The sequence below is a fragment of the Mya arenaria genome, chromosome 2, assembly GCF_026914265.1.
Source record: "Mya arenaria isolate MELC-2E11 chromosome 2, ASM2691426v1".
NCBI lineage: Eukaryota > Metazoa > Mollusca > Bivalvia > Myida > Myidae > Mya > Mya arenaria.
Genome location: NC_069123.1, coordinates 49,578,964 through 49,603,331, shown reverse-complemented (window position 1 = coordinate 49,603,331; position 24,368 = coordinate 49,578,964). Strand labels below are relative to the sequence as shown.

The 24,368-nt window shown below is 42.5% G+C and overlaps 1 protein-coding gene across 3 annotated transcripts in view; it reads left to right on the top strand.

The window, feature by feature from the left end:
* LOC128211192 (uncharacterized) overlaps positions 1-12,441 on the top strand; it is a 50,453-nt gene extending 38,012 nt beyond the window's left edge. For all 3 annotated transcript variants that reach the window (XM_052915675.1, XM_052915685.1, XM_052915666.1), the window contains exons 5-7: positions 3,359-5,667; positions 6,900-6,957; positions 9,035-12,441. In XM_052915675.1, the coding sequence (XP_052771635.1) occupies positions 3,359-5,667; positions 6,900-6,957; positions 9,035-11,391 (4,724 nt within the window). In that variant the 3' untranslated portion in view covers positions 11,392-12,441. The remainder of the gene's footprint in view (positions 1-3,358; positions 5,668-6,899; positions 6,958-9,034) is intronic.
* Positions 12,442-24,368: the final 11,927 nt, after the last annotated feature.

The following is a 24,368-nucleotide window of genomic DNA, read 5'->3' as shown; positions in this document are numbered from 1 at the left end:
CATCTTCTCAGAAACCGATTATCAGATTTTGATGAAACTTTACATAAATGTTCATCGGGATGCCCTTTAACCAAAATTGCCCAAATGGTTCCGGTCCGCTGCACAACATGGCTGCGAGAGTTAAAAATAGAAAAACCTTTAAGGACTTCTCGTCCGCAGTCTTCACGAAAAACTTTTTAACCTACTAGCCAGTTGGACTAGCATAATGGCATATTTTACTAGTCCGAATGACAATCTAGTAGTCCGACTATTTTGCCACATTATAAAACTGTATGCTTGAGGTAAATACCTATTTCAATTGAGCAGCTTGCAGTTTGAGTAAACATTTCTTTATTATGATGCTCATGCAGTGATAGGGAGTGACATCCTTCTGTTGGGAATAGTGCTCCTTGTTTTTCAGAACCTATGGGTACTATGTAAAAACAAAAGGCATCTTGCTTGAATAGACTGTAATAATATCAACATGGTTAGAAAAGAAATGCCATGCTTTAATATCTTTGATTACATTTTACTACTGAATTACCTCCCTTTAATAGAAAAAAAAATAATGTCTTAATTTTTCACGTATAGCATCTTTAAATAATTTTTAAACAATAATAATTTATGAGTAAACATATAAGCATAAAGTTCTCACAAAAAGATCAATTTAAAAACCTTACATTTATACATAGGAAAGTATATATAGACTGAACATTAATTTTCGTTTAAGTGACATTCTGAAAGTTTATGAAACAGCTATTTTTAGTAACTTAAATGGCCGAAAAGTGTAAGTGAAACACCAAGTCGATTCTATCTCGTCAGTTCTTGTTCAGGTTAGATATTTGCTTCATAATCTATTCAGATTAAATGTTAACCGATGATCAGATTTTGATGAAACTTGACAGAAATGTTCCTTGGGTGGTCATTAACCAAAATTTGTTAAATGGTTCCAGTCCACTGCACACCATGGCTGCCAGAGCTAAAAAAATAAAAAAAAACTTTATACGACTTGTCGTCGAAACCGATGATAAATAACTTCTCCTCAAAAATTGATGATTGTATTTCTATGAAACTTGACGAAAATGTTCGTTAGGTGGTCTTTGCTTGAATCTTTTGGCCAGTGGAGCACAGGCACTGATGTGCCTCTTGTTATTTCTTTTATTGTTTGGTTTATGAAAAGTATATTTAACCATTTCAGTAAAGCGCAATCAAATATATAAGTGTGCAAGACTTTTGATTAAAATTGAAAATAAATAATCATATAAAAACGCGATTTTCAGAGTAACTATTTGACATCAATAGTGATTTAAAATAATTGACGTTTATGACGTCAGTTAACGATGTCGCAAGCTCTGGTTGTACATAAGTGCGTTTTTTATGTCAATTTTTCCACAATTTGATAATTTTAGATATGCAAGAAAAAATATCAATCAGGTTTTTCCGGTCCGGATAGGAAAATCCGACCCTCGGGCACGTTGCGTGGCTGGTGACTCGGCAAGCATTGTTACCAGCTTACGCGCGTGCCCCCGGGTCGGACTTTTCTATCAGTACCAGAAACTTGTGATATATACTTATAATGCTGCTTTTAATCGTCTTATGATAATGCTGCTACGTATATTCTGCAACAAGCGTCTTGTAATATTGCTGCTACTTATCTTCTGTACTAAGCGTCTTGTAATAAGACCTTAAATTTTTTTTGTCCGTTTCGGGTAACCCGACCCTACCTATAAAAATGCGCCGACCCTAACTAGTTTTAGGTCAAGGTCACACTTAGTGTTTATTCACAATGGAGTGCTGCATATAAGGACATAGGGTATAGGTTGTCGTGTCCGGGCTGTAACTTTCTCTTGTATGGACAGATTTTAAAATAACTTGCCACATGTGTTCCACATACCAAGACAATGTGTCGCGTGCAAGACCCGTGTCCCTACCTCAAAGGTCAAGGTCACACTTAGTGTTTATTCACAATGGAGTGCTGCATATAAGGACATAGAGTATAGGTTGTCGTGTCCGTGCTGTAACTTTCTCTTGTATGGACAGATTTTAAAATAACTTGCTACATGTGTTCCACATACCAAGACGACGTGTCGCGTGCAAAACCCGTGTCCCTACCTCATAGGTCAAGGTCACACTTAGTGTTTATTTACAATGGAGTGCTGCATATTAGGACATAGAGTATAGATTGTCGTATCCGGGCTGTAACTTTCCCTTGTATGGACAGATTTTAAAATAACTTGCCACATGTGTTTCACATACTAAGACGACGTGTCGCGTGCAAGACCCGTGTCCCTATCTCAAAGGTCAAGGTCACACTTAGTGTTTTTTCACAATGGAGTGCTGCATACAAGGACATAGGGTATAGGTTGTCGTGTCCGGGCTGTAACTTTCCCTTGTATGGACAGATTTTAAAATAACTTGCTACATGTGTTCCACATACGAAGACGACGTGTCGTGTGCAAGACCCATGTCCCTACCTCTAAGGTGAAAGATACATTAAGTGTTTATTCACAAGGGAATTCTGAATATAAGGACATAACAGTGTAGGTTGTTAAGTATGGGTGGTATTTTTTATGTTCAGAGGCAATTTAAAATAACTTGCCATATGTATTTGACACGTAAAGGCAAGATCAACTTTTCATGTACTGACCTTGTTCGTAGGTCAATGTCACATTCGGGGGCATTCGTCACATACTGTGACAGCTCTTGTTTCCGTTTCTGAGCAAAAAAAATGTCGTTAGCGAATAGAGAGTTACGAAGGGTGGATAAATGCAGATTTTAATCAGAATTATTGTTAATATGATAAAACAAAGTCAGGCAATGACAGTAATATAGGAAAGACTGCCATGTGCAAGAAAACACTCTGAACTTACGACAGATTTTGAAAAAAAAAAATTTAAAAATTTAAAAATCCCTACCAAGAAATTTTGGGAAGGTTACCCAAAACAAACAATTATTTTTTTTGCCTAATGATACTTCTTATCTGCTGAACTGAGCGTCTTGTGACAATGCTGCTTTTTATTGTATGTAACAAGCGTCTTGTGATAATGCTACTTCTTATCTTCTGCAACAAGCGTCTTGTGACAATGCTGCTCGTTATCTTCTGTACTGAGCGTCTTGTGACAATGCTGCTTTTTATTGTTTGTAACAAGCGTTTTGTGATAATGCTACTTCTTATCATCTTAAACAAGCGTCTGTTGATATTACTAATCGTCTGCATCAAGGGTCTTGTGATATTGCTGATTTTTATATTTTTATCTTTTGTACCAAGCGTCTTGTCACAAAACTGATTCCTGTTTTCTCACCAAGTGTTTTGTGATAATGCAAACGTATATGTTCTTATTTTTATGTTTTTAATGATATATCTTTACATTTACCTCAGGATTACGACTACGTTTGGCAAACCATTACCGAACCACCTTGGCCGACATGCCGATATCTCCCATTCTCGGAGAAAAGAACGCCAAACTCAACAAACTCTACGTGGCACCGAAAATTGTGGAGAAAGATCATCGAAAAATCGGCAAAATTGACGACAAAGAAAGCGGTCAAAATATTGCAAAATTTTCAGATGTTTTCTTAAAAGAAGATCAATTGCTCAGAAATGTTTTCCTTGTTGGAGAACCGGGCAATGGCAAATCCACATTCTCCATAATGTGTGCCCTGGATTGGACTCACCAGTATTTACCAGTGGAGGAAAACGTCGGTATTAAAACGAGCTTTGCTGACCCAGATTTCTTCAAAAAGTTTGCATTTTTGTTTCATGTCACCCTACGAGATTCAGGTAAAACGTGTGATCTAGCAGAAATGATCAAGGATCAACTTGTACGTAAAATCTACCACGAGATGGATGCCGATGATGGCTTCCGGCTATTGCAGACGGTGCTGGAAAGTGAAACATGTTTAATCATAGCTGAAGGCCTCGACGAATGGACCCATCCGGAAAACGTAAACTGTACCTGCAAAACTGAGGAAAAAGTCACCCCTTTCCGAAATTCGGCCAACAAGGCCACACTCCTCACGACAACGCGTCCCTGGCGAATGTCACAGTTTAGAGTGCAGGATTCAAAGATCGACAAATATCTTGAAATAGAAGGAGCAGCAGACACATGGCAACTCGTGGAAAATATCATCAACATTCTTAATGAGGGAAATAAGGATGAACGGACACCAAAGGATTTCATGGAAATGGTGTCAGAGAAGAATCTTAAAGGATTATTGAAAGGATTATTGACAGCACCTATCAGTATCACCCAGCTCGTGTGCCTGTGGTTCGAGGGCAAATCGTTAACCGATTCAAAGTGTGACATTTATGCTGGCGTGATAAACATGCTATCATGTAGACTAATATATATGCAAAGCGGGCATAACATTCCGGAAATTGAACTGCCATCTGTATTAAAGGAACATGAATGCTTCACGCAAAATCCCATGGTTTACCTTGCGTTGGCAAAGTTAGCATACACAACTTTGTTTTCAGAGTGCAGAGATTTGTCTGTTGTTTTCAGCAACAAAACAGTCAACGCTTTTTTAAGCAGGAAGCAGGTTGAATTTGCATTGAAGTCAGGCTTACTCACGGAGAAGAAATCCAACTCATTGATCAAGAAATCATCTCACTTTTCATTCTTTCATAAAACACTTCAAGAGTTTTTAGCGGCTCTTCATTTATGTTTGAATGAAAACGACTTCAGTCAGCTATTAAACAAGTACGAACACGATAATAAGGAAAATATCTTGGGAGATGTTTCTCAGACATTTATTTTCATATGTGGAATGAAGCCCGAGCTCGGTGTACAAATGTCTTCATGTATCAATTGTTCTATACCACCCTTCCAACCATCAATCGACAGTAGAGAGGCTAAACTACTTCAGCGCCTGATTCTCTCCGGGAACCGTGAAGCCAAGGCGAACAACTATGGTGACATACCGCTCTATCTCACACACTTCTGGATTCATAGAAACAAGGATGTCGTAGTGTTAAAAAAGCTGATGATGATAAACAAGGAACGTATTCAGTCACTAGACATCTATGAATGCAATGATCAAATTAACGGGGAAGAGGTGCAGGAGGTGATCACATCCTCCTCCGACTCCCTCAAAGCAGTGACACTGTTGTTCCGTGATGGGCAGTATGACCTGTCCCAGTGTCACAGGCTGGAATATCTGTATATAGGGGGAGACAATACAACACGTGTGCAGGTTGATCCAACACATATTACAACATGTGTCTTAGATAATGTATCATCGAATGTTGAAATGTACATATTTAGATTATTTAAACACGATCAAAGGTGGAGTAAACTACAACGTGTTGATTTAGTTAGCGTTATGAATGTCCAGTTACTTGTGGATACACTACCAAGTCTCCCTCCGTTACAACGCCTTGACATATGGCAAACAGATCTAGGTGAGCTCCACCTCCTCCCTCCAGCCTCCATCACCGATATTTCACTTGTGTGGGTGACAATGACAGCGGGGGCGGTGCGGAGTCTGATAGAGACGATGAAGAACATACCACACACCATTACATGCAAGTTGAAGTACTGCACGGTGGAACCTGCCAGTGAGATGAAAGACATCCGAGAACATATGGACAGTTCGCCGTCATTCGAGGTTCTCTACGTTAACAATACGAGTGGATGGCTTCATTTCAAATTCTATCTGAGTATATTCGGACACAATACAGTACAGGTACAGGTGGATCAAACAAATTTACTCGAATGTAAATTACTTTCTGTATTATTGATGTTAACATTTTCATGAAATACCCTTTGTTGAACACTGGAAAAAGTGTGACGCCTAAGATGTCATTCAGCGTTGTAACACATCCACTCTTTCGCATCTCAATTGCTCTCGTGTTGGCTTTACGTTTCACCCACTGATATTTTGACCATGTACCTAATTAGAATCACCTGACTTTAGTATAGGTGGGAGTCCCTAATTGACCATGTACCTAATTAGAATCACCTGACTTTAGTATAGGTGGGAATCCCTAATTGACCATGTACCTAGGTAGATCACCTGACTTTAGTATAGGTGGGAGTCCGTAATTGACCATGTACCTAATTAAAATCACCTGACTTTAGTATAGGTGGGAGTCCGTAATTGACCATGTACCTAATTAGAATCACCTGACTTTAATATAGGTGGGAATCCCTTATTGACCATGTACCTAGTTAGATCACCTGACTTTAGTATAGGTGGGAGTCCGTAATTGACCATGTACCTAATTAGAATCACCTGACTTTAGTATAGGTGGGAGTCCGTAATTGACCATGTACCTAATTAGAATCACCTGACTTTAGTATAGGTGGGAGTCCCTAATTGACCATGTACCTAATTAGATCAGCTGACTTTAGTATAGGTGGGAATCCCTAATTGACCATGTACCTAATTAGATCACCGGACTTTAGTATTGGTGGGAGTCCCTTATTGACCATGTACCTAATTACTAGTAGATCACCGGAATTAAGTGATGGTCGGGGACCCTATTTGACCTTGCATCTAATCAGATCAACGGACTTAAGTGTAGGTGGGAGTCCCTATTTGACCTTATTAGAAGCGGGGCCAATCCAAGGTAGCGTACCAATGGGTCACGACCCATGACAGACCCATGACACAAATCGTCAACTGGTCTGAACCCTCCCACGTCTTAAACCTACGAAGTGATGGCTTCGAAATTATTAAGTCGTGGCAAAAACATGCAAGTCGTGGGAACGAGTAATTTAGTCGTGATCACGAGATAAAAAATAGTTTTATTTACAAATGTCACCTTTATGACAACGTACATACACTTTCTAATGTAGTAAAACTGTTTTCCGTTCAAATTTTGTCTTTATAATATAAGTTTATAGTTTATATTATTTTGTAAAATAGCCTTTGAATTATGGGATGCTTAATATCTTGATCTGTTTTGTTGACAGCTGCAAACAGACGATTTCAAGATCAGTGGTGAAAACGAAGGGGAGATATCGAAGGAAGGTAAGAGACGCTTTTGATCAAATTGACGTATATGGATATGGATGAAACTGTATGTAGGGTGGTTTATGTAAAGAATTAGCTTTGGGTTGCTTATAAGAAGTAGGGTGTAGGTCACTTTTCTAAGAAAGAAATATGGTTTCCGCCCACTTTTGTTGCATGGTTTATGAAAATAATATTATGCTATTTCAATAAAGCGGAATAAAAAATACAAGTATACAATACTTTTAATTAGAATTGAAAAGAAATAATTGTAAAAGCACGATTTTTAAAGAAACTATTTGACGTCGATAGTGATTTAAAATGACTGCGCTTTATGACGTCAGTATACAACGTCGCACGCCCTTTTTGCTGAAATGTACAAAAGTACGTTTTCTACGTCAATTTTCCCACTAATTCATAATTTTAGGTATGCAAGAAAAAAACAATCATGTTTTTCCGGTCCGGATCGAAAAATCCGACCCTCGTGCACGCTGCGTGACCGGTAACTCGGAAAGCCTCGTTACCGGCTTACGCGCGTGCCCTCGGGTCGGAGTTTTCTATCCTTACCGGAAACACATGATAGATACTTAAATAAGAACTCATACAACTTTTATCTTATACAATCATTACACTATTGCTGCCTTTCTTCTTACCAAGCGTCTTGTGATATTTCTGCTTCTTATCACCTGTACCAAGCGTCTTATGATATTTTTGCATACTGGACGTGTGTTTCCGGTTATGTCACCAGTGCTGGAAAACCCCGTCTTACACCCCCAATGTTAGATGAGTCACGCGCATCCACGTGTCACTTTTTATTTCTTTTATTGTTTGGTTTATGAAAAGTATATTTAACCATTTCAGTAAAGCGCAATCAAATATATAAGTATGCAAGACTTTTGATTTAGATTGAAAATAAATAATCATAAAAACCGTGATTTTCAGAGTAACTATTTGACATCAATAGATATTTAAAATATATGATTGTCCGGTTAGCGCAGTGGTTAGCACACTCGCTTCTCACCTAGGCGACCCGGGTTCGATTCCCGGCTTGGGCGCATGTGAGTTTGGTTTGTGGTCACCAAGCCGGACAAGTGGGTTTCCTCCGGGTTCTCCGGTTTCCCCCACAATACAAGACAACACTCTCGCGTAATATCGTGCCATACAGAGTGATTAATATAATGTTGTAATAAATTGTTTCACAGTCGTTGTAAAATAAATATGTTTAAACTAAACTAAAATAATTGCGGTTTATGACGTCAGTAAACGATGTTGCACGCGCTGGTTCGTAAAATGTACATAAGTGCAATTTCTATATCAATTTTACCACAATTTGATAATTTTAGATGTGCAAGAAAAAATATCAATTATGTTTTTCCGGCCCGAATAGGAAAATCCGACCCTCGGGCACGTTGCGTGGCCTGTGACTCTGCAAGCCTCGTTACCAGTTTAAGCATGCCCCTGGGTCGGACTTTTCTATCCGTACCGGAAACTTTTGATATATACTTATAATGCTTATAATGTGTCTTGTGATAATGCTACTTTTTATCTGCGGAACTGAGAGTCTTGTGACAATGCTGCTTTTTATTGTCTGTAACAAGCGTCTTGTGATAATGCTACTTCTTATCATCTGCAACAAGCGTCTTGTGATAATGCTGCTTCTTATCTTCTGTAACAAGCGTCTTGTAATAATTCTGCCTCTTCATCTTTATCTTTATGTACCAAGCGTCTTGTAATAATGCTGTTACTTATCTTCTGGACTAAATGTCTTGGTAAAGGCTGCTACTTATCTTCTGTAACAAGCATCTTGTGTTAATGCTGCTTCTTATCTTTGGTCCCGGGCCTCTTGTTAAAGGCTGCTACTTATTTTTTGCAACAGACGTCTTTTGATAATTCTGTTTCTAATCTTCTTAACAAGCGTCTGTTGATATTACTTATCGTCTGCATCAAGGGTCTTGTGATATTGCTTATTTTTATCTTTTGTACCGAGCGTCTTGTCACAAATCTGATTCCTGTTTTCTCACCAAGTGTTTTGTGATAATGCAAACGTATATGTTCTTATTTTTATGTTTTTAATGATATATCTTTACATTTACTTCAGGATTACGACTACGTTTGGCAAACCATTACCGAACCACCTTGGCCGACATGCCGATATCTCCCATTCTCGGAGAAAAGAACGCCAAACTCAGGAAATTCTACGTGGCACCGAAAATTGTGGAGAAAGATCATCGAAAAATCGGCAAAATTGACAACAAAGAAAGCGGTCAAAATATTGCAAAATTTTCAGATGTTTTCTTAAAAGAAGATCAATTGCTCAGAAATGTTTTCCTTGTTGGAGAACCGGGCAATGGCAAATCCACATTCTCCATAATGTGTGCCCTGGATTGGACTCACCAGTATTTACCAGCGGAGGAAAACGTCGGTATTAAAACAAGCTTTGCTGACCCAGATTTCTTCAAAGAGTTTGCATTTTTGTTTCATGTCACCCTACGAGATTCAGGTAAAACGTGTGATCTAGCAGAAATGATCAAGGATCAACTTATACGTAAAATCTACAACGAGAAGGATGCCGATGATGGCTACCGGCTATCGCAGACGGTGCTGGAAAGTGAAACATGTTTAATCATAGCTGACGGCCTCGACGAATGGACCCATCCGGAAAACGTAAACTGTACCTGCAAAACTGAGGAAAAAGTCACCCCTTTCCGAAGTTTGGCCAACAAGGCCACACTCCTCACGACAACGCGTCCCTGGCGAATGTCACAGTTTAGAGTGCAGGATTCAAAGATCGACAAATATCTTGAAATAGAAGGAGCAGCAGACACAAGGCAACTCGTGGAAAATATCATCAACATTCTTAATGAGGGAAATAAGGATGAACGGACACCAAAGGCTTTCATGAAAATGGTGTCAGCGAAGGGTCTTAAAGGATTATTGTCAGCACCTATCAGTATCACCCAACTCGTGTGCCTGTGGTTCGAGGGCAAATCGTTAACCGATTCAAAATGTGACATTTATGCTGGCGTGATAAACATGCTATCATGTCGACTTAGTGATATGCAAAGCGGGAATAAAATTCCGAAAATTGAACTGCCATCTGTATTAAAGGAACACGAATGCTTCATGCGAAATCCCATGGTTTACCTTGCGCTGGCAAAGTTAGCATACACAACTTTGTATTCAGAGTGCAGAGATTCATCTGTTGTTTTCAGCGACAAAACAGTCAACGCTTTGTTAAGCAGGGAGCAGGTTGAATTTGCATTGAAGTCTGGCTTACTCACGGAGAAGAAATCCAACTCATTGATCAAGAGATCATCTCACTTTTCATTCTTTCATAAAACACTTCAAGAGTTTTTAGCGGCTCTTCATTTATGTTTAAATGAAAACGACTTCAGTCAGCTATCAAACAAGTACGAACAAGATAATAAGGAAAATATCTTGGGAGATGTTTCTCAGACATTTATTTTCATATGTGGAATGAAGCCCGAGCTCGGTGTGCAAATGTCTTCATGGGTCAATAGTTCTATACCAGACATGCCTTCATGGATCAATAGTTCTATACAACCATACCAACCATCAATCGACAGTAGAGAGGCTTCTCTACTTCAGCGCCTGATTCTCTCCGGGCACCGTGAAGCCAAGGCGAACAACTATGGTGACATACCGCTCTATCTCGCACACTTCATGATTACGAACAACTATGGTGACATGTCGCTCTATATCTCACACTTTCGTATTGATGGTTACCAGGATGCCGTAGAGTTAAAAAAGCTGATGATGATAAACAAGGAACGTATTCAGTCACTAGACATCTATGAATGCAATGATCAAATTAACGGGGAAGAGGTGCAGGAGGTGATCACATCCTCCTCCGACTTCCTCAAAGCAGTGACACTGTTGTACCGTGATGGGCAGTATGACCTGTCCCAGTGTCACAGGCTAGAATATCTGCGTATAGAGGGAAACAATACAACACGTGTGCAGGTTGATCCAACACATATTACAACATGTTACTTATCTGGTGTATCATCGAATGTTGAAATGTACATATTTAGATTATTTAAAGACGATCAAAGGTGGAGTAAACTACAACATGTTGTGTTAACTATAGTTAAGAATGTCCAGTTACTTGTGGATACACTACCAAGTCTCCCTCAGTTACAAAGCCTTGTCATACATAGTACAGATATAGGTGAGCTCCACCTCCTCCCTCCAGCCTCCATCACCGATATTACACTTTACTGGGTGAAAATGACAGCGGAGGCGGTGCGGAGTCTGATAGAGACGATGCAGAACATACCACACACCATTACATGCTACATGGAGTGGTGCAAGGTGAAACCTGCCAGGGAGATGAAAGACATCCGAGAACATATGAACAGTTCGCCGTCTTTCGAGGTTCTCAAATTTAAATATACGAGTAGAGGGCTTAATTTCAAATTCACCAAAATGTGAACTATAAGTTAAATGTTAGCATCGATTATGGGAATTCATGTTCGATGAAAAACAGTGAAACAATCAATGGGGAAGTGCCATTCTATGTATATATATATATATATATATATATATATATATGTAACTTTTCCAGGAACTAATTATTATCAACTACTTTCTATGTGTATTCAGTTAATTTGATCTATGTTGTGTATTTACATGCATCCTAAAATAGATTTAACTTTACACAGCAATGTCGTTGAGGCAGGTGTTATTAAATATATCGAACTTGGATAGAAATTTTCTTTTTTAATTATAACACAACAGTCCGTAATCAACACGTGCGATAGTCGGTTTAACTTGATCGACTTTTTTAAAAAAGAATCCCTTAATAAATCAACTAATTTCCTAGTTTAATGTGATATGATTTGATAAATGTTAAGTACTTACTTCGCTTAGAGATTATTTATTGATGTGGAATATTTAACTTATTTCTTTATTCACAATGGCATTCTAGCTCGGCTGTTTTTTATATTCTGTATTATAGAAATATATCAATAACACGTTGACTTTTTTAATTTTGATGATCTATTACATAAATTTCACATTATTATAATGCTATCTACAAAACTATGATATCATTTATGCACCAGTCAATTGTAACCACGGCCCTCAGGTCCGGGGGTATACCGGGTAAAGGCGGGGAAATTGGCCGTGTTTTTACCTTCCAGGTGGCCCTGCAGTGCCGTGTGAGTGCGGTGGTTTTGTCTTCGCGCCAAATATAGCGAGGAATTGGCCTTACCTAGGGTCCCTGGGGTGCGAGGGCATTAAACGGGGATCTTACCAGCAATTCTTCCCCGCAGGACGGGGATTTCACCCGGGCTTGGCAGGAACGAAAGTCCCAAGTTCCCGCTATTTTCCGGACCTGGAGGAGAGGCGTGGTTATAATTGACTGGTGCATTATCAACAAATGCTTCAAAAGAAATACCCAAACAATAAACACTAAATTTAGTTACCTAAATAATAGAATATACAATGGCCTATTATTAAACATGTCACACAATTGGAGTATTATTGAGGAAGATATGATTAAACGTTGAAATTGTTTGATTTGTATTTAATATGATGAGGATGAAAATGTGTTAGAATGATGAGTATGATGATGATGAGGAGGAGGAGGAGGATGATGGTGGTAGTGGTGACAATGAAGACTACAACCACGGCGACGATGTCGGTGATGATGATAATGACGACGACAACGATGTAGACGTCAGTGATGATGGTGATTATGGTGGTGGTGGTTGTGGCTGATGATAATGATGATGATATGATAGTGATGATGATGATGACGACGGCGATGGTGGTGCTGGTGGTGGTTGTGTTGATGATGATGATACTGGTGGTGGTGACGACGGCGACTACAGCGACGACGATGATGATGATGATGGTATTGTTGTTGTTGGTGGTGATGAAGGTGGTGGTGGGATGATGATGATGATGATGATGATGATGATGATGATGATGGTATTGTTGTTGGTGGTGATGGTGATGGTGGTGGTGGGAGGATGATGATGATGATGATGATGATGATGATGATGATGATAAGCTAATAGTATATGACTAAGAAGTCAAATTTAAGGCTGGATAATAAATGTTGACTTGATCTTGAAGTAAGATACGTAAAAATTATACAACACACTCATGATGTTGGCATAAGAAGTACGTTATATCAAAATAATCATGCAAGGCAAAGTATTTCTTATTTAAGCAAAAGTCAGTAAAAATGTTTTTGTCTACAAATACACACTTTACGGTAGTAGATTCTAGCAGCCTCCGAAATGCATCTGATAGCATTTATATGAATATATATTTTGGTGACTGTCGGACACATCTATTACCAGACCATTTTACTACCAGAAGGCGGGCACATCTATCACCTTACTACTATTTACGAGGTCTATCTTGTAGCTTGCCGGAGATGGCCGAGTTGTTACGATTGACCTGGCGTCAAACCACACAAATTGCAGACACAGCCAACATTCTTCAAGAACCTTATACACTGTTCCTTGTCAATTATTATTATTTAATATAAAACAGTTTAGGCATATCATTTTATTCTTTAAATTTGACCGTTTTATAAATAAGAAACATCAACATGTTCACTATAAATGTATACTTATAGCAATTCTCCGATTTTTTTGTTGAAAACAAATTTAAAGTGACACTCGTATTTAATATCAATACATACACGTGTATAAAAAGCATAATTCTTGAGTGATACACCTTTAACGACTTCTTAGATAATGCATATATTGAAATTATTAATTACTGGTAACAAGATTGTGTTATCGGTGAGGTATCGTCATCGGGTGGGCGTCACCCATAGCGTCATCGTCGAGGTATCGTCATCGGTGAGGCGTCGCCCATAGCGCCATCGTCGAGGTATCGTCATCAGTGAGGCGTCGCCCATAGCGTCATCGTCGAGGTATCGTCATCAGTGAGGCGTCGCCCATAGCGTCATCGGTGAGGTGTCGCCCATAGGGTCATCGTCGAGGTGTCGTCATCGGTGAGGCGTCGCCAATAGCGTCATCGTCGAGGTATCGTCATCGGTGAGGTGTCGCCCATAGCGTCATCGTCGAGGTGTCGGCATCGGTGGGGCGTCGCCCATAGCGTCATCGTCGAGGTGTCGGCATCGTTGGGGCGTCGCCCATAGCGTCATCGTCGATGTGTCGTCATCGGCGAGGCGTCGCCCATAGCGTCATCGTCGAGGTGTCGTCATCAGTGAGGCGTCGCCTATAGCGTCATCGTCGAGGTGTCGTCATCGGTGGGGCGTCGCCCATAGCGTCATCGTCGAGGTGTCGTCATCGGTGAGGTGCCCCCATAGCGTCATCGTCGAGGTGTCGTCATCGGTGGGGCGTCACCCATAGCGTCATCGTCGAGGTGTCGTCATCGGTGAGGCGTCGCCCATAGCGTCATCGTCGAGGTTTCGTCCTCAGTGTGGCGTCGCCCAAAGCGTCATTGTCGAGGTGACGTCATCGGTGAGGCTTCACCAATAGCGTCATCGTCGAGGTGTCGTCCTCAGTCATGTGTCGTCCTAAGCGTCATTGTCGAGGTAACGTCATCGGTGAGGCGTCGCCCAAAGCGTCATCGGTGAGGTATCGTCATCGGTGAGGCGTCGCCCATAGCGTCATCGTCGATGTGTCGTCATCGTTGGGGCGTCGTCCAAAGCGTCATCGTCGAGGTGTCGTCATCGTCGAAGTGTCGTCATCGGTGATGGGTCGTTATCAGTGAAGCTACGCCAATAGTTTCATCAGTGAGGCGTCGCCCATCGCGTCATCGTCGAGGTGTCGTTATCGCCGAAGTGTCGTCATCGGAGATGGGTCGCCCATAGCGTCATCGCCCATAGCGTCTTCGTCGAGGTGTCGTCATCGTCGAGGTGTCGTTCTCAGTAAAGCTTCGCCAATTGCGTTATCAGTGAGGCGTTGCCCATAGCGTCATCGTCGAGGTGTCGTCATCGGTGATGGAAAGCCCATCACGTCATCGTCGAGGTGCCGCTATCAGTGAGGCGTCGCCCATTGCGTCATTGTCGAGGTGTCGTTATCAGTGAGGCGTCGCCAATTGCTTCTTCGGTTAGGTGACGTCATCGGTGAGGCGTCGCCCATAGCGTCATCGTCGAGGTGTCGTCATCGGTGAGGTGTCGCCCATAGCGTCATCGTCGAGGTGTCGTCATCGGTGAGGCGTCGCCAATGGCGTCATCGTCGAGGTATCGTCATCGGTGAGGTGTCGCCCATAGCGTCATCGTCGAGGTGTCGTCATCGGTGGGGCGTCGCCCATAGCGTCATCGTCGAGGTGTCGGCATCGTTGGGGCGTCGCCCATAGCGTCATCGTCGATGTGTCGTCATCGGCGAGGCGTCGCCCATAGCGTCATCGTCGATGTGTCGTCATCGGTGAGGCGTCGCCTATAGCATCATCGTCGAGGTGTCGTCATCGGTGGGGCGTCGCCCATAGCGTCATCGTCGAGGTGTCGTCATCGGTGAGGTGTCCCCCATAGCGTCATCGTCGAGGTGTCGTGATCGGTGGGGCGTCGCCCATAGCGTCATCGTCGAGGTGTCGTCATCGGTGAGGCGTCGCCCATAGCGTCATCGTCGAGGTTTCGTCCTCAGTGTGGCGTCGCCCAAAGCGTCATTGTCGAGGTGACGTCATCGGTGAGGCTTCACCAATAGCGTCATCGTCGAGGTGTCGTCCGCAGTCATGCGTCGTCCTAAGCGTCATCGTCGAGGTAACGTCATCGGTGAGGCGTCGCCCAAAGCGTCATCGGTGAGGTATCGTCATCGGTGAGGCGTCGCCCATAGCGTCATCGTCGATGTGTCGTCATCGTTGGGGCGTCGTCCAAAGCGTCATCGTCGAGGTGTCGTCATCGTCGAAGTGTCGTCATCGGTGATGAGTCGTTATCAGTGAAGCTACGCCAATAGTTTCATCAGTGAGGCGTCGCCCATCGCGTCATCGTCGAGGTGTCGTTATCGCCGAAGTGTCGTCATCGGTGATGGGTCGCCCATAGCGTCATCGCCCATAGCGTCTTCGTCGAGGTGTCGTCATCGTCGAGGTGTCGTTCTCAGTAAAGCTTCGCCAATTGCGTTATCAGTGAGGCGTCGCCCATAGCGTCATCGTCGAAGTGTCGTCATCGGTGATGGAAAGCCCATCACGTCATCGTCGAGGTGCCGCTATCAGTGAGGCGTCGCCCATTGCGTCATTGTCGAGGTGTCGTTATCAGTGAGGCGTCGCCCATTGCGTCTTCGGTTAGGTGACGTCATCGGTGAGGCGTCGCCCATAGCGTCATCGTCGAGGTGTCGTCATCGGTGAGGTGTCGCCCATAGCGTCATCGTCGAGGTGTCGTCATCGGTGAGGCGTCGCCAATAGCGTCATCGTCGAGGTATCGTCATCGGTGAGGTGTCGCCCATAGCGTCATCGTCGAGGTGTCGTCATCGGTGGGGCGTCGCCCATAGCGTCATCGTCGAGGTGTCGGCATCGTTGGGGCGTCGCCCATAGCGTCATCGTCGATGTGTCGTCATCGGCGAGGCGTCGCCCATAGCGTCATCGTCGATGTGTCGTCATCGGTGAGGCGTCGCCTATAGCATCATCGTCGAGGTGTCGTCATCGGTGGGGCGTCGCCCATAGCGTCATCGTCGAGGTGTCGTCATCGGTGAGGTGTCCCTCATAGCGTCATCGTCGAGGTGTCGTGATCGGTGGGGCGTCGCCCATAGCGTCATCGTCGAGGTGTCGTCATCGGTGAGGTGTCCCCCATAGCGTCATCGTCGAGGTGTCGTCATCGGTTGGGCGTCTCTCATAGCGTCATCGTCGAGGTGTCGTCATCGGTGAGGCGACGCCCATAGCGTCATCGTCGAGGTGTCGTCATCGGTGAGGCGTCGCCTATAGCGTCATCGTCGAGGTGTCGTCATCGGTGAGGCGTCGACCATAGCGTCATCGTCGAGGTGTCGTCCTCAGTGAGGCGTCGCCCAAAGCGTCATTGTCGAGGTGACGTCATCGGTGATGCGTCGCCCATAGCGTCATCGTCGAGGTGTCGTCCTCAGTCAGGCGTCGTCCTAAGCGTCATTGTCGAGGTAACGTCATCGGTGAGGCGTCGCCCAAAGCGTCATCGGTGAGGTATCGTCATCGGTGAGGCGTCGCCCATAGCGTCATCGTCGATGTGTCGTCATCGTTGGGGCGTCGTCCAAAGCGTCATCGTCGAGGTGTCGTCATCGTCGAAGTGTCATCATCGGTGATGGGTCGCCCATAGCATCATCGCCCATAGCGTCATCGTCGAGGTCTCGTCATCGCCGAGGAGTCGTTATCAGTGAAGCTACGCCAATAGTGTCATCAGTGAGGCGTCGCCATTCGCGTCATCGTTGAGGTGTCGTTATCGCCGAAGTGTCGTCATCGGTGATGGGTCGCCCATAGCGTCATCGCCCATAGCGTCTTCGTCGAGGTGTCGTCATCGTCGAGGAGTCGTTATCGCCGAAGTGTCGTCATCGGTGCTGGGTCGCCCATAGCGTCATCGCCCATAGCGTCTTCGTCGAGGTGTCGTCATCGTCGAGGTGTCGTTATCAGTTAAGCTTCGCCAATTGCGTTATCAGTGAGGCGTCGCCCATCGCGTCATCGTCGAGGTGTCGTTATCAGTGAGGCGTCGCCCATCACGTCATCGTCGAGGTGCCGCTATCAGTGAGGCGTCGCCCATTGCGTCATCGTCGAGATGTCGTTATCAGTGAGGCGTCGCCCATCGCGTCATCGTCGAGGTGTTGTTAACGTCGAAGTGTCATCATCGGTGATGGGTCGCCCATAGCGTCATCGCCCATAGCGTCATCGTCGACGTCGAGGTGTCGTTATCAGTATAGCTTCGCCAATTACGTCATCAGTGAGGCGTCGCCCATCGCGTCATCGTCGAAGTATCGTTATCGGTGATGGGTCGCCCATTGCTTCATCATTGAGGTGTCGTTATCAGTGAGGCGTCGCCCATTGCATCTTCGGTTAGGTGACGTCATCGGTGAGGCTTCGCCCATAGCGTCATCGTCGAGTGGTCGTCATCGGTGACGCGTCGCCCATAGCGTCATCGTCGAGGGGTCGTCATCGGTGAGGCGTCGCCCATAGCGTCATCGGTGAGGTGTCGTCATCAGTGAGGCGTCGCCCATAGCGTCATCGTCGAGGTGTCGCCATCAGTGAGGCGTCGCCCATAGCGTCTTCGGTGAGGCGTCCTCATCGACGAGGCGTCGCACATAGCGTCATCGTCTAGGTGTCTTCATCGGTGAGGCGTCGCCCATAGCGTCATCGGTGAGGTGTCGCCCATTGCGTCATCGGTGAGGTGTCGCCTATTGCGTCATCGGTGATGTGCAACACATAGCGTCATTGGTGAGGTATCACCCATTGCGTCATCGGTGAGGTATCACCCACAACTAAATCGTTATGGTGTCGCCCATAGCCGCATCGGTGAGGTGTCGTGATCGGTGAGGTATCACCAATTTCGTTATCGGTGAGGTGTCGTCCATTGCGTCATCGGTGAGGTGTCGTCATTGGTGAGGCGTCGCCCATTGCGTCATCGGTGAGGTGTCGCCCATAGCGTCATCGATGAGATGTCGCCCATTGCGTCATCGGTGAGGTATCACCCATAGCCTCATCGATGAAGTGTCGTCCATTGCATCATCAGTGAGATATCGCCCATAGCGTCATCGATGAGGCGTCGTTCATAGCGTCATCGATGAAGTGTCGCCCATTGAGTCATCGGTGAGGTATCGCCCATAGCGTCATCGGTGAGGTATCGCCCATTGCGTCATCGGTGATGTGTTGCCAATTGCTTCATCGGTGAGGTGTCGCCCATGCGTCATCGGTGAGGTGTCGCCTATTGCGTCATCGGTGATGTGCAACACATAGCGTCATTGGTGAGGTATCACCCATTGCGTCATCGGTGAGGTATCACCCACAACTAAATCGTTGTGGTGTCGCCCATAGCCGCATCGGTGAGGTGTCGTAATCGGTGAGGGCTCGCCATTTGTTCTTCGGTGAGGTATCACCAATTTCGTTATCGGTGAGGTGTCGTCCATTGCGTCATCGGTGAGGTGTCGTCATTGGTGAGGCGTCGCCCATAGCGTCATCGATGAGATGTCGCCCATTGCGTCATCGGTAAGGTATCGCCCATAGCCTCATCGATGAAGTGTCGTCCATTGCGTCATCGGTGAGATATCGCCCATAGCGTCATCGATGAGGTGTCGTTCATAGCGTCATCGATGAAGTGTCGCCCATTGAGTCATCGGTGAGGTATCGCCCATAGCGTCATCGGTGAGGTATCGCCCATTGCGTCATCGGTGATGTGTTGCCAATTGCGTCATCGGTGAGGTGTCGCCCATGCGTCATCGGTGAGGTGTCGCCCGTTGCGTCATCGGCGAGGTGTCGCCCAGTGCGTCATCGGTGAGGTGTCGCCCATAGCGTCATCGATGAGGTATCACCCACCCCGTCATCGTTGAGGTATCTTCCATAGCGTCATCGGTGAGGTGTCGCCTATTGCGTCATCGGTGAGGTATCGCCCATAGCGTCATCGTTGAGGAAACACCCATAGCGTCATCGGTGAGTTGTCGCCCATAGCCTAGTCGGTGAGGTTTCCTTGTCGATGAAGTGTCGCCATTTGCGTCATCGGTGAAATGTCACCCATAGCGTCATCGGTGAGGCGTCGCCTGTTGCGTCATCGGTGAGGTATCGCCCATAGCGTCATCGTTGAGGAATCACCCATAGCGTCATCGGTGAGTTGTCTCCCATAGCCTAGTCGGTGAGGTTTCCTTGTCGATGAAGTGTCGCCATTTGCGTCATCGGTGAAATGTCACCCATAGCGTCATCGGTGAGGCGTCGCCTGTTGCGTCATCAGTGAGGTGTCGCCATTTGCGTCATCGATGACGTGTAGCCATTTGCGTCATCGGTGAGGTGACGCCATTTGCGTCATCGGTGAGGTGCCGCCAATAGCGTCATCGATGAGGTATCACCCATTGCGTCATCGGTGATGTTCCGCCCAAAGCTTCATCGGTTAGGTATTACCCATTGCGTCATCGGTTAGGTATCACTAATTGCGTCATCGGTGAGGTGTCGCCCATCATGCCATAAGAGAGATATTACTCCTTGATGGCAAACTCCATAATAACTCTGTTGGGAAGACGGGTCTGTGGGGGCGTTTTCTGCCAAATAAAAGGACGGCTTTCATTAATGTTTAATATAATGTCACTGCTAACATTTGGATTACCTAATATACCACCATAATTATCCTATGTAATAACAACAATATTAGTAGTAGAAGCAGCAGCAGCAGCAGTAGCAGTAGCAGCAAGAAGTACCACCGTTATCATCATCTTTATCACCTTTCCATCGTAATTAAAATATTAATTATGAACTTCGAGTATCATAATATCTTACATCTTTGTTGCATCAATGATATTCAAGCTATTGAATCCAGCAATGTGTTGTTAAATTCATACCATAGCTGCTTACTGGCGTAGCATCACTTCAGTCACTTCCGGTTGCATGGACGGAAACACATCCGGTACCGAGGACGCTAAAACATGTAAACTATGCATGTACTTTCATATTTCATCAGACTGTCCTACTCCCAAGTCCTTGACTAATGCGCTTCCAGATAGTATCATCAATCCCATACAAACGAAGTGACCTACCGTTATCATAAATATGTCTGCACCAATGTGAAATAGTATGCAATAATATATAAGAAAATGAAATAAACAGTTACTGCTACCCGGGTTTGGTAAAAGAAATCTTGGGGAAAATGCTGGCACTTTTTACACTTTCACTGTAAAATTTCTAAAACCAACAGAAACTGTCAATTTGATTTTCGTGTATTTCTTAAATTTAGATTATTTTAATATGTTTTGACTCTCTTACACTTTATTGATTTAATAATATCTATAGAGTATTGAAACATAATATTAAACACACTTCATTTTTGTGTGATAAGTGAATTTCTTTTAATTAAATAAATACTATTAAATTCATTTAATTCAAGTTTGCTTAGTTTGCTTCGTTCTTTTTCAATTCATCAAAGGAGATAAATATGAAGCAAATGGAAAATATTTAGTGACGTATTTAGTAAAAACTATTCCATTTTTTTCGAAAATAGTTGATCCTTGTAGTGCAAAAGATCAAATATCAAATTATGATATTCAGAGATGAGCAAAATTAAACATATCTGTCGACGACAGCAGAGAGGGACGTTGAAGTGCGTCAATGAGTGGGGGAGGAGACGTCAGGGACTATGGTGACCTCGTACGAAAACAGGGGGTCCGGTGAGCGGCCTATCGTAACCTCATCATCTTTTGTAAACAAAACCAGTGTCATCACCACCAGCACCATAACTTTTTCATTATCTGTATAATAAACATTTTTATACTCACACCATAGGCTTAAATCGTAATTAAATTGTATTTGTTCTTTGCATTAATACTATTCAAGCAAAAGAGCTATTTCAAATAATGATAGTTCCATTAATTATTATTTTCTTATTTTCTTTTCTAAAATTCAAAGCTTTGTGAAATTCATACCATGACCGCTCACTGATGGATCATTTCTGCCGGTTGCATGGAGGGGCATTGCTTCCGGTGGCATGAAGGGCAATTTCCGGTACACTGAAACATCAAACCGATGCATGAACATAATTTCCAATGTAATACAATAAATAGTTTATATTATATATCATTTTGCAAACAAATGGGTAAACAGAATTAATTAATCAAAATTAATAAAAATAATAATTGAATAATATATATACTAAGATGACTTCCTAAATTGCTTTTCACCTCATATTTCACATGCTTTTCCTACTGTCTACTGTTAACCCCATTCAAGACAGGGTTATCAAGGATGATTTGGATCAGATGCGCCCGTGGGCGTAGCTAGACCAAATAAGGTGTACAGACCCGTTATACTAGGGAGGAAGTATTTTATAATAAATTATGTTTTTGAAAACATCACACAAAGTTTAATACCTTTATCAATGTACCTGGTTAGATAAAATGCACCTTTTGTGGAATGGCTGGAGGAGGGAGTGGTTGCAAATAGAGAATTTTAAACAGAAGTTGGTTTTTTGGCAAGCATAATTTTGACACACCGGTGTGATCGCAACCCGGGAAATAAACATGGCTGGTTTTCTTTCAAGCATTTGCATTATATGTCAAAATATTGATATGTGCATACATGGAATATATAAACTGTAATCGTTTTGCGTTGGACGTGTCACGGATTCGTGGCAAGATGGGTACAGGTTTGCGTAGATTGTGCAGTCTGTTTTCCAGGGCCTTGATCTTTGTCCATGACCTACACACCTGTGGCGTCAGTGTAACACATCGTCATCGACGCGTCGTGTGTTAATGTTTTCTGTGTACGACAATGTTATTCACTTATAATTGGGTACATGTGTATGTCCGGACTGCAAAACGGTGGAATTTCAAATAACTTCCAGAAAGGTGTCGGTAATTATTATTAAAATTATAGAATCTGTTTCTTAATCTTCAACCAGTAATATACAATGAACATGTTCCAGATTTATATAGAGTCTGTTTCATAATCGTCAACCATTGATATACAATGAACATGTTCCAGATTTATATAGAGTTTGTTTCTTAATCATCAACCAGTGATATACAATGAACATGTTCCAGATTTATATAGGGTCTGTTTCTTAATCTTCATCCAGTGATATACAATGAACATGTTCCAGATTTATATAGAGTCTGTTTCTTGATCATCAATAAGTGATATACATAGAACATGATCCAGATTTATATAGAGTCTGTTTCTTAATCAACAACCAGTGATATACATTGAACATGTTCTAGAGTAATAGAGAATGTTTCTTAATCTTCAACCAATGATATACAATGTACATGTTCCAGAATTATAGAGTCTTTTTCTTAATCATCAACCAGTGATATACAATGAACATGTTACAGAATTATAGATTCTGTTTCTTAATCACCAACCAGTGATATACAATGAACATGTTCCAGAATTATAGATGATGTTTCTTAATCACCAACCAGTGATATACAATGAACATGATTTAGAATTATAGATTCTGTTTCTTAATCACCAACCAGTGTTATACAATGAACATGTTCCAGAATTATAGATTCTGTTTCTTAATCACCAACCAGTGATGTACAATGAACATGTTCCAGAATTATAGATTCTGTTTCTTAATCACCAACCAGTGATAAACAATGAACATGTTCCAGAATTATAGATTCTGTTTCTTAATCACCAACCGGTGATAAACAATGAACATGTTCCAGAATTATAGATTCAATTTCTTTATCACCAACCAGTGATATACAATGGACATGTTCCAGAATTATAGATTCTGTCTCTTAATCATCAACCAGTGATATACAATGAACATGTTCTAGAGTTAAAGAGTCTGTTTCTTAATCACCAACCAGTGATATACAATGAACATGTTCCAGAATTATAGAGTCTGTTTCTTAATCACCAACCAGTGATATACAATGGACATGTTTCAGAATTATAGGTTTTGTTTCTTAATCACCAACCAGTGATATACAATGAACATGTTCCAGAATTATAGAGTCTGTTTCTTAATAACCAACCAGTGATATACAATGAACATGTTCCAGAATTATAGAGTCTGTTTCTTAATCACCAACCAGTGATGTACAATGAACATGTTCCAGAATTATAGAGTCTGTTTCTTAATCACCAACCAGTGATAAACAATGAACATGTTCCAGAATTATACATTTTGTTTCTTAATCACCAACCGGTGATATACAATGTATATACTCCAGAATTATACATTCTGTTTCTTAATTACCAACCAGTGATATACAATGTACATACTCCAGAATTATACATTCTGTTTTTTAATCACCAACCCATGTTCCAGAATTATACATTCTGTTTCTTAATCACCAACCAGTGATATACAATGTACATTTTCCAGAATTATAGATTCTTCTTCTTCATAATAAGGATTGATGTTATGTATCGTTGGATAAGTAGCATGTGAACTTCACTTATCCACAAATGCATGTAGTTTTAAACACAACTCTACAAATATTTTGATGTTTTATTCAATATCAAATCAGTTACTGACAAACACAAGACATTTCCAAGGAAACGGATCAGAATGTTTTTAAATGCGAAAAATATCTATCAATACAGTTAACAGAGCTAAGATTATTTTTAAAAACTCTGAAAAAAACACACTTCACCAGACTTTAAACATCTTATTGAAACTGTAACATTTCTACTAAATAACTTTGCTTTTCTGTTTTACAATTTTTTTTAAAATATTAAAACATGTAAATATGTACATAACACCATATCCAACAATCAAACAATACAGACAGTTAACTTTATGACTAGACTATAAATACCAATAATTGAATATGGTAATTTCTGAAAAATCTCAAACAACTATTCTGTGAGTTAATTTTAAT